The 12,337-nt window shown below is 41.4% G+C and overlaps 1 protein-coding gene across 4 annotated transcripts in view; it reads right to left on the bottom strand.

Moving 5' to 3' along the window:
* The window catches only part of LOC141259330 (probable cation-transporting ATPase 13A4), a 1,218,891-nt gene that overhangs the window by 225,410 nt on the left and 981,144 nt on the right, over positions 1–12,337 (bottom strand). For all 4 annotated transcript variants that reach the window (XM_073675148.1, XM_073675147.1, XM_073675149.1 and 1 more), the window contains exon 22: positions 12,086–12,128. In XM_073675148.1, coding sequence (XP_073531249.1) covers positions 12,086–12,128 — 43 coding nt within the window. The remainder of the gene's footprint in view (positions 1–12,085; positions 12,129–12,337) is intronic.

Raw genomic sequence — 12,337 nt, 5'->3', positions numbered from 1 at the left:
GTATTCCTACTCCAGCCTAACTACTATTTGTGATTGGAGGCCCTTGGGATGGTGGCTTCATGCCTCAACCATGACTCAGCCCATAGGGCTAATTTTTACAAACCCTATGCACATTGTGCAGTGGACAAACCAGGACAGAATTCCTACTCCAGCCTAACTACTATTTGTGATTGGAGGCCCTTGGGATGGTGGCTTCCTGCGTCAACCATGACTCAGCCCATAGGGCTAATTTTTACAAACCCTATGCACATTGTGCAGTGGACAAACCAGGACAGTATTCCTACTCCAGTCTAACTACTATTTGTGATTGGAGGCCCTTGGGATGGTGGCTTCCTGCGTCAACAATGACTCAGCCCATAGGGCTTATTTTTACAAGACCTATGCACATTGTGCAGTGGACAAACCAGGACAGTATTCCTACTCCAGCCTAACTACTATTTGTGATTGGAGGCCCTTGGGATGGTGGCTTCATGCCTCAACCATGACTCAGCCCATAGGGCTAATTTTTACAAACCCTATGCACATTGTGCAGTGGACAAACCAGGACAGAATTCCTACTCCAGCCTAACTACTATTTGTGATTGGAGGCCCTTGGGATGGTGGCTTCCTGCGTCAACCATGACTCAGCCCATAGGGCTAATTTTTACAAACCCTATGCACATTGTGCAGTGGACAAACCAGGACAGTATTCCTACTCCAGTCTAACTACTATTTGTGATTGGAGGCCCTTGGGATGGTGGCTTCCTGCGTCAACAATGACTCTGCCCATAGGGCTAATTATTGCAAACCCTATGCACATTGTGCAGTGGACAAACTAGGATAGCATTCCTACTTCAGCATAACTACTATTTGTGATTGGAGGTCCTTGGGATGGTGGCTTCCTGCGTCAACAATGACTCAGCCCATAGGGCTAATTTTTACAAACCATATGCACATTGTGCAGTGGGCAAACCAGGACAGTATTCCTACTCCAGCCTAACCACTATTTGCTCTGGGAGGTCTTTGGGATGGTGGCTACCTACGTCAACCATGACTCAGCCCATAGGGCTAATTTTTACAAACCCTATGCACATTGTGCAGTGGACAAACCAGGACAGTATTCCTACTCCAGCCTAACTACTAGTTGTGATTCGAAGCCCTTGGGATGGTGGCTTTCTGCGTCAACCATGACTCAGCCCATAGGGCTAATTTTTACAAACCCTATGCACATTGTGCAGTGGACAAACTAGAACAGTATTCCCACTCCAGCCTTACTACTATTTGTGATTGGAGGCCCTTGGGATGGTGGCTTCCTGCTTCAACCATGACTCAGCCCACAGGGATAATTTTTACAAACCCTATGCACATTGTGCAGTGGACAAACCAGGACAGTTTTCCTACTACAGCCTAACTGCTATTTGTCATTGGAGGCCCTTGGGATGGTGGCTTCCTGCGTCAACCATGACTCAGCCCATAGGGCTAATTTTTACAAACCCTATGCATATTGTGCAGTGGACAAACCAGGACAGTATTCCGACTCCAGCATAACTACTATTTGTGATTGGAGGTCCTTGGGATGGTGGCTTCCTGATGCAACCATGACTCTGCCCATAGGGCTAATCTTTATAAACCATATGCACATTGTGATGTGGACAAACCAGGACAGTATTCCTACTCCAGCCTAACTACTATGTGTGATGTGAGGCCTTTGGATGGTGTCTTTCTGCATCAACAATGACTCAGCCCATAGGGCTAATTTTTACAAACCCTATGCACATTGTGCAGTGGACAAACCAGGAGAGTATTCCAACTCCAGCCTAACTACTATTTTTGATTAGAGGCCCTTGGGATGGTGGCTTCCTGCGTCAACCATGACACAGCCCATGGGGCTAATTTTTACAAACCCTATGCACATTGTGCAGTGGACAAACCAGGACAGTATTCCAACTCCAGCCTAACTACTAATTGTAATTGGAGGCCCTTGGGATGGTGGCTACCTGTGTCAACCATGACTCAGCTCATAGGGCTCATTTTTACATACCCTATGCACATTGTGCAGTGGACAAACTAGGATAGTATTCCTACTCCAGCCTAACTACTATTTGTGACTGGAGGCCCTTGGGATGGTGGCTTCCTGCGTCAACCATGACTCAGCCCATACGGCTCATTTTTACAAACCCTATGCACATTGTGCAGTGGACAAACCAGGACAGTATTCTCACTCCAGCCTAACTACTATATGTGACTGGAGGCCCTTGGGATGGTGGCTACCTATGTCAACCATGACTCAGTCCGTAGGGCTCATTTACAAACCCTATGTACATTGTGCAGTGGACAAATCTGGTATGTACAATGGTCCTACCAAACTAATATTTGTCATTGGAGGCCCTTGTCACAAATTGTGCCACATTGTGACTGAGATAGGGTATATATATTCAATAGAAATTTACAATGACTGTTCATGACAGACTGATGACCCTCTGAAAACTTGAATTGAGGTCCAGAACTACTACAGTACTCCATCGTAGATAATGTTTGACAGGGGAGGCCCTTTTCATGGAATGTCCCTACACCTATGACACAGCCCCCAGGAGTAATTTTTGGAAATACGATGCACATTCTGCACTGGACCAAATAGTACAGCATCAAGAAGTCTTCTCTTCCTATATAATCTGGGGAATATTGACAATCAAAATCCCTAAGCCATTTGAAGAAGCTTCTCCAACTCATCCTGGAGGGGGGAACCATATATCCTTTGTCCTTTGACTTGCACAAGTGATATATTTGAGCTTGTCATCCAGTTGACTAGTGCAGATTTATTTTTCCGGTTAACAGACTTCAGCCATACCTGAGGATCGCAGGACGCACTCACTCCTACCTTCTAGTTCTCCATGTCTCTTGGCCTTTTTCTCTGTACACTCCTTGACAGAAGTTATGTCGCTTATCCATGTTATGTAAATAAAAGCTTATAACCTGACATTAAATTCATCCATTGGTTTTATAAATTATTCTTTTGAAAGCTGAAACCCTCCCAAATTTGGTTTTGGTTAAGAAAATAAATTGGCATCAATGCTGAATTATTGATCATTTAATGAACACAGAATGGTCAGATTTTGGCAAGACAAAAGTTTTGTCGCCCACAGAAAGTAATGTGATATTCAAACAAATAATTATCTTAAAATAGAAATATATGTTGCATAACATTGGTGAATGAAGTAGTGGTGCTATTAGAGTCATATTTAATATTTTGTGTGAATTCCATGAGCTTGAAGGACTGCATCCATGCAGTTCAACAATGAGTCATACAATTTATTAATGAAGTCATCAGGAATAGCAAAGAATGCAGTCTTACATGCCTCCCAGAGTTCATCTAGATTCTTCGATTTTGTCTTCCAAGCTTCCTCTTTCATCCTACCTCAAACATGCTCAATGATGTTCGTGTCTGGTGACTGGGCTGGCAAGTCCTTGAGCACCTTGATCTTTTTTGCCTGGAGGAACTTTGCTGTAGAGATGAATGTATGAGATGGAGCACCATCCTGCTGCAGAATTTGACCCCTTTTATGATTTGGAATGTAAAAGGTAGCTAATACTTCTTGATATTTTAGGCTATTGATATTGCCTACCACCTTGCAAATGTTTCACACACCCCCATATTGAATGTAACCCCAGACCATGATCTTTCCACCACCAAATGTACCTGTTTTCTGGGTGTATTTTGGATCCATACGGGCTCCAGTAGGTTTCCTGCAGTATTTGCGGCGGCTGTGGTGTAATTCTACTGAAGATTCATCAGAGAAATCCACCTTCTGCCACTTTTCCAGCATCCATCTGTTTAGCAGGCTGTGGGACTTTGCAAATGCCACACGGTTTTTTTATTTGCCTTTTGTTTAGTGCTGTCTTCTGGGCACTGATTCGACCATGGAAGCCATTTCGAGACAGAATCCTACAAACAGTTCTAGTTGACACAGGGACTTGAGGTGACCAGGCCTGTTAGAGCTCTGCTGCAGTGGAAGAGGGGCTTGCTTTGGATTTTCTAACCAACAAACGTTCCTCCTGAACAGTTGTCTTGCGGGGTCTGCTGGACCTTGGATTGTCAATCACATCTCCAGTCTCTTAAAATCTTTTTTTAATTCTTTGTACTTGACGCTGAGACACATTAAAGGTGCCAGCCACCTCTGCAGTGGATCTGGTCTTCAGCCTCTTGATAATCAAGGCTTTGGTCGCAGGGTGGATTTTTTGCATGTTGTCAGAGCTCAAGTTGCAGTTCAAGTGAAGGTCTGGGGTCCTGGGTTTCTTTTTATACACACTCACTAATTAACCAATCATTTACTGAGCACTGGTGAGGATGTAAACTAGGATTGGGTGCATTATATGACCAGGTGACAAAACTTTTGTCTTGACAAAATCTGACCATTCTGTGTTCATTAAATGATCAATATTTCAGCATTGATGCCAATTTATTTTCTTAACCGAAATCAAATTTGGGAGGGTTTCAGCTTTCAAAAGAGTAACTTATAAAACCAATGGATGAATTAAACGTCAGGTTATAAGCTTTTATTTACATAATATGGATAAGCGACATAACTTCTGTCAGGGAGTGTAGTCTCTGCCCATAAATGAGTTAAATAATAGAGTGAGGGCCCTACAATATGAATAAGTGAGGGCACTCTCAAATATATTGTACACAATAGGTCCTTCAAATCTCTAGAGGAGGGCACTTCAAAATGTATGTTACAGGTCCACACGAGGGCTCTCACAAAACTCAGCTTTCCTGCCTACTGCAGGGCCTCTGAACATTTGAATTTAGGGCCGCAGTATCACATGGTGGTGGAGGAGGAGGAGGAGGAGGATCAAGCCTAACGTTACAATGGGAACATTGTAAACTGCTATTGAATATGTATTTCACTATCTGAGTGTCAACGATGGAGGGACCGCCCAAATGTCTAAGTAACAGCTGTTCCTCCGAAACCCATGTTACAGAGCCACCTGATACCTCTCAGGTCAAAGATCAACATATCTACTAGTACGTTCTAGCTGTACTTGTAAAGTGCTGGGGAATGGCGAACTAAAAATGATGTATGACAGAGGGACCTACAAAATGTCAGGGCCCTCCCAATTGTAGAAGGCGAAAAAAAGCCACAACAAAATGTGTGAACAAAGGCTAAAAGGGATATTTTTTTGGTTTATTTAGCCTTATATACAAAAATAATGGAAGCAGCGGAGAATATCATAATAAACCAAATAGATGAAGCAGTGACTCAAGGAAAAATCATTATTATGGGGGACTTTAACTATCCTGAAATACATTGGGAAACAGAAACCAGTAGTTCCAGCAAAGGTAACAGGTTTTTGACAGTTATGAGAGACAATTACCTTTCACAACTGGTTCAGGACCCAACAAGAAAGGGGGCACTGCTAGACCTAATATTAACCAACAGGCCAGACCACATATCAAATATACGAGTTGGGGGTCACTTGGGTAACAGTGATCACAAAATAAGAAGTTTTCATGTATCCTTTAATAAGATGTGTAGTAGAGGACACTAAACTTCAGGAAGGCAGATTTCCAAAGGTTGAGGGATGATCTTAGTGCAATAAACTGGGACGATATCCTGAGACATAAAACTATACAAAGCAAATGGGAGACATTTATTATCATCCTGAATAAGACCTGTGCACAATATATACCCTATGGGAATAGATATGCTAGAAATAGGAGGAAACCACTATGGCTAAATAGAGCTGTAAGGGGCGCAATAAGTGACAAAAAGAAAGCATTTAGAGAACTAAAGCAAGCAGGTTGTGATGAGGCATTACATAAATACAGAAAATTAAATAGATTCTGTAAAAAGCAAATCAAGTCAGCAAAGATTGAGACAGAGAGACAAATTGCCAGAGAAAGTAAAATAATCCCAAAATATTCTTTAACTACATAAATAGTAAGAAACTAAAAAATGATAGTGTTGGCCCACTTAAAAATAGTCTGGGTGAAATGGTGGATGAGGATGAGGAAAAAGCCAATATGCTAAATAATTTTTTTTCAACAGTATTTACACAAGAAAATCGCATGACAGAAAACATAATTACTGATAACAAAAATTCTCCATTAAATGTCATTTGCTTAACCCAGCAGGAAGTATGGCGGCGTCTAAAAATCACTAAAGTTCACAAATCCCTAGGGCCAGATGTGATACACCCGCAAGTACTGCAGGAATTAAGTAAAGTCATAGATAGACCATTATTTTTAATCTTTAAAGATTCCATAATAACGGTCTGTAACACAGGTCTGGCGTATAGCAAATGTGGTGCCAATATTCAAAAAGGCGACAAAAACCGAACTTGAAAATTACAGGCCAGTAAGCTTAACCTCTACTGTGGGTGAAATCCTGCAGGGTTTTTTAAAAGATGCTATACTAGAGTATCTGAAGAATAATAACCTCATGACCCAATATCAACATGAGTTTACGAGGGACCGTTCCTGTCAAACTGATCTGATCAGTTTTTATGAAGAGGTAAGTTTCGGATTGGACCAAGGAAATGCAGTGGATGTTGTGTATATGGACTTTTCAAAAGCTTTTGATACGGTTACACACAAAAGGTTGATACATAAAATGAGAACAATGGGGATAGGGTAAAATATATGTCTGTGTTTTAAGAATTGGCTCAGTGATAGGAAACAAAGGGTGGTTATTAATGGAACACACTCAGACTAGGTCACAGTTAACAGTGGGGTACCACAGGGTTCAGTATTGGGCCAGCTTCTTTTTAACATATTTATTAATGACCTTGTAGGGGGTGTACAGAGTAGTATTTCAATATTTGCAGATGACACTAAACTCGGTAGGGTAATTAATACAGAGGAGGACAATTTTATATTACAGGAGGATCTAAGTAAACTAGAAGCTTGGGCTGATAAATGGCAAATGAGCTTTAATGGGGATAAATGTAAGGCAATGCACTTGTGCAGAGGAAATAAAATGTACAATTATATGCTTAATTGTAAAATACTGGGCAAAACTGTCACTGAAAAGGACCTGGGTGTATTGGTGGATGACAGGCTCATGTTTGGTGACCAGTGTCAGGCAGCTGCTGCAAAGGTAAATAAAATAATGGGATGCATTAAAAGAGGCTTAGATGCTCATGAGGAGAACATAATTTTAACTCTACAAGTCACTAGTGCGACGACTCTTAGAATACTGTGTACAGTTCTGGTCTCCGGTGTATAAGAAAGACATAGCTGAACTAGAGCGGGTGCAAAGAAGAGCGACCAAGGTTATTAGAGGACTGAGGGTCTGCAATACCAAGACAGGTTATTACACTTGGGGTTATTTAGTTTGGAAAAACGAAGGCTTAGGGGTGATCTTATTACTATGTACAAGTATATGAGGGGAAAGTACAAAGACCTTTCTACTGATCTTTTTACTCTGAGGCCTAGGATGGGGACATGGAGGCATCTTCTACGTCTGGAGGAAAGAAGGTTTAATCATAATCACAGACACGGATTCTTTACTGTAAGAGCAGTGAGACTATGGAACTCTCTGCCGCATGATGTTGTAAAGAGTGATTCACTACTGAAATTTAAGAAGGGCATGGATGCCTTTCTTGAAAAGTGTAATATTACAGGTTATATGTACTAGATTCCTTGATAGGGCATTGATCCAGGGAACTAGTCTAATTGCCGTATGTGGAGTCAGCAAGGAATTTTTTTGCCCAATGTGGAGCTTAGTGTTTGCCACATGTTTTTTTTTTTTGCCTTCCTCTGGATCAACATGTTATGCTATGGGTTGAACTAGATGGACATAGTCTTCCTTCAACCTTAAAAACTATGTTACTATGTATATACAAGTGATTGTGCAGAAAAAACTGTTTCTTAACCTTTTTTGCCTGTTAAATGCAATTTAGGTGTAGGTTTGGTAGTTGTTCTTGTGTGTCTGTAAAAGTGGCATAATACTGCAACAAACTTATTCCCAGAAACCATATGTGAGTCAGAAATGAATGCAGGCACATTCTCCAGGCTCTTCCCATTCTGTTTTATCACTTTCCCATCCATTTCAGCCTTTTCCTCAGGCCCCCAGACTCCTTTGTAGGGTTCCAGCAGAAAATTACTCGCATTTCCAATTGACTTACATTGCACTCACTATTCGGAAAGAATGCGCGTTTATTACAAAGTACTCTTTATGCGCATAGCAATTACGAATATTACAGTACTCACTCATCACTAATTGTTAGCGCAAAGGAAACACATGTAGTCATCAATGTTTTGCATCAAAAGGGCTTTACATGCAAGGATATTACTGTTTGTAAGATTGCCCCCAAATTAACCATTTATAAGTTAATCATGAACTACAAAGAGAGATATTCAATTGTTGTGAAGAAGTCATAATGGTGTCCAATAAAGTCCAGTAAGTACCAGGACCACATGTTAAAGAGGATTCAGTTATGTGCTTGCTCAGGAATAGCAGCAGGAAGGAGTCAGTGAATCTGCATACACAGTGAGGCAAAGCTTTTGAAGACTTAACTGATGTCTAAAAGGGCAGCAATAAATGCACTTCTTTATAAGAAAAACATCAAGGACAGACCTGAAATAACAAGAACTTTTCACCTATTGTGTCCCCCCATTTCCTTATAGAATGTAAGCTTGCGAGCAGGCACATCACTCCTAATGTAACTGTTTAAACTGTCTTAATTTGTACTGAATTTATTGTCTGTACATGTCCCTGCTCAATTGTAAAGTGCTGCGGAATATGTTGGCGCTATATAAATAAAAAAATATTATTTTTATAACAAGGCAAAAATGATAACTAAATGCACAGGATATTATGCCAACACTAGCGCCTCATCAATGATCTAATTATCTATATCAGCAACTGAAGGTTGGATACAAGATCTGTGTGAAACAATGTACAAAGTGTGAAAAGAACAAAAATACAAGACATGACATGCTAACTATAACTAGTAATGATACATGTGGTGTCCTAGAGCACATTGTAAATGAAAAAAAAGATGTTCAGGGCACAAAATATGTAATAGCTAGGTATAGACACTCTTTGTTGTAGATAATGCACCCAGAAATTAATGAGCATGTCAGCCCCAGGCGCAAGTCGGTGCCTGGGGCTGGCAGTAGGGAGCAGGAGCGTCCTCCCATCAATGAGCCTCCTAGCAGGCCGCCCCCACCAGCCTTGCAGTCACGTGTCAGCGCTTCCAACTGGAGCACGTCACGCCAATACCATCTCCGCATAGCTGTTAGGAGGCTCTTTAACGGGAGGACGCTCCCTACTGCCAGCCCCAGGCGCCGACTTGTGCGGGCACACTTCATACCGTTTGTCAGCATGGGACCCTTTGCTCCTACAGGCAGGTGTTTATTGTTTCATCCTGACACTTGCTGTCTGGCACTTCAAACTTGACTGGAGCGACGCATCCCTTTTAAAGTAAGTGCCTTGTTACAAGTGCACTTTCAGTTACTGCAGGTTCCTCAAGGTGGTTTATTGATTTTCACCATACCACCAGTGTGTATGTATCATTATTAACCCCCATTTATACACTGTTTTTGCACATTTTTTGATTGTAATATTCATGTTGCATCTTGGTTTCTACCTTGTGTATGTATATAGTGCAAGCCCTATTGCACATTTTCACCCATTGCTTAGCACGGTAGTTTGGTTTGTAGTCTGGATTTAAAAATATAATTGTATTTGTTTATTGATCTTGCCTACTACTGGAGGACAGAGTGTATATACCTAACTATTACCTATTTTATACTCTGACTCCTATAGGATACCATATATAATGACTATACCTAATGCGACAGGTTTTGTATAAAAGTGATAGCTAAGTGGCTCAGTGGACAAAACATTTATGTTTTTAGTCCATGGCTTGAAAAGTCCCTAGATGTCAATCTCATTGAGAACCTGTGCTCTTCATAACGCAGATGGATAAACAAAAACACAGAAAATGATATAACCTCCAACCACTGATTAGACAAGAATGCGTGGCCATCATCAGTCAGGATATAGCCGAGAAGCTGATATCTGAGTGCTTGGGAGAATTGAAGAACTTTGTAAAAATAAGGGTCACTAAAATTGAAGTATTTATCCATCAAAGATTAAAAATATTTGAAAATCCTTTTAATTGTATTTCAGTAACCATAGAAACATCAGCCTAAATGATATAAATACACTGGAGCAACAAACTTTGTGAAAACAAAAATAAAAGTCAGTCTCAAAAGTTTTTGACTGAGCAGGCTCAAGATGAGTGCAAGAAAAATAAATAAATAGGATTGTAAATGTACTTAACATTTATGTACCTGCATCAATAAGCAAATCTAATGGTGCGGTAAGATTTTAAGGCAAACCCTCACTCTAATTCAATGCAGTATATATCTACTGTTAATGATACACAGCTCTGTATACATTTACTTTATACTAACTATTTATGGTGCCTCATTGTAGGCTGGAAAACATTTTTTTTTATTATGCAATATGTGTAATTATTAATGAGATTTATTTCTATGATTGCTTATATAGCAAAAACATATTCTGTAACTCTTTACAGACATTGTCATCAGTATCCACATTGGGGCTCACCATCTACATTCTATGTTATTAGGTCTATGGCATATGGGAAAAAAATGGAGATGCTCATGATACTGTGTGCCGATATATGAGATCTATAATATAACACTTGATGCGTCCATCTGTCTGACGCCTCTATAGACTGCGCCTGTTCAGTGTGGCAGGATCAGAAGAACGCAAATAGCTTTCAGAGGTGACAGGGAGGAGAACAAGGATGGAGGAGTATCAGAGTGTCTCAGAGATCGCGGTATACATAGGCAATGACTGCATACCGTGATCTCCGGTGCCATGAGGATATAGTGCTATCTCTGGTGAAGCTGGAGGAGGAGTGCGGTGCCTGAGTTGGTGCCTGCACATAGCATGAGCTCTAGTGCCATTTTGCTGAAGACAAAATTTCACACAGTATCTTCAACAAAATGATGCCGGATAGCGCAGTATGCTCACTCACTGATTCCGGCTCCATTTTATTTACATAACACAGACGACACGCTGCAGGGGAGCGGGCGAAAAGTGAGTAGGAGTGGTTGTTTTTGTATGTATGGATGGTGGGGAGCATATAATAGGATGGGGGACCAGGATGGGGGAGCATATGCCAGGATGGGGGACCAGGATGGGGGAGCATATACCAGGATGGGGGACTAGGATAATGGAGCATATACCAGGATGGGGGAACAGGATTGGGGTGCATATGCCAGGATAGAGAAGCATATTCCAGGATTGCAGACCTGGGTGGTGGAGCATACACCAGGATGGGGAAGCATACACCAGGATGGGGGAGCATATACTAGGATGGGGGAGCATTCGATTTCAGTCATGGCGTCTGGGGCAGCGCCGGTTCAGTCATTGCTTTGAGAATACAGAGCGGCCACTGTAAGCACGCCTCTGACTAACAGCCAGCCTCAATGTAGAGCCAGTGTCAGTCAGTGCCGGGGATGCGTTAGCAGCGGCTGCCCAGTAAAAACAGAACAGTGACCGAACCGGCACCGCCCCAGTCTCCATGCTTAAAACTGAATGCTGGCAGGGAGAATAAAGTTATTTTTCTCACCCTCGCGTGCAGGTGCCGAGCAGCATAATAACGCTCTTAACCTGCAGATTAACTGCATATCTGCAGGTTATTAGTGCTATTTCTGATGACAGGATCCCTTTAGTTTTGTAGTACAATACTTCAATAAAATGGTGCTGGAGCCAGCGTACCCGCATACCACTCTATCCATCGCCATTTATTTGAAAACATGTGTCTACGAATTTGCATGTACAGTGTCTTCAATAAAATGGCCTCCGTAAGCGCAGTATGCACCCGCTGACTTCAGCGCCATTTTATTGAAGTAATGTACTACAATGTCGATATAGCAGTGCGCATTCACCACCCATTGCCATCATCCTTATGACAGGCGCATGTGCACAGCAATGTTGACGTTGTAGTACATTACATCAATAAAATGGCAGCAAAGTCAGCACGTGCATACTGTGGGTTCAGTAGCTAGCGCCGATATATCACAATAAATTTGTGTTTTATCAGTCTAATATTTCCTTACCCCACAATCATTGGCTCCATCTCCACACATCCCAACAAAATAGCTGCAAGAAAAAATTGAGGTCAGTTAGATGCTTATATAATACATAATATAGTTAAATTCCTCAATATTGAAATTGCAACACCGAGAAAGAAAATTCGTAAAATTAGAGACACTAACAGGATAGACAGACATGTTAAAGGGGTAGTCCAGGACTATTTTTTTTTTTTACTATGAGTCTAAAAACTAACATGGCAGGTATTTGGTAACAAG

Source organism: Phyllobates terribilis, unplaced genomic scaffold, assembly GCF_046119375.1.
Source record: "Phyllobates terribilis strain yellow unplaced genomic scaffold, ASM4611937v1 Scaffold_3__8_contigs__length_932513732, whole genome shotgun sequence".
In the NCBI taxonomy this organism is placed as follows: Eukaryota; Metazoa; Chordata; class Amphibia; order Anura; family Dendrobatidae; genus Phyllobates; species Phyllobates terribilis.
This window is presented reverse-complemented; position numbering and strand designations above follow the sequence as displayed.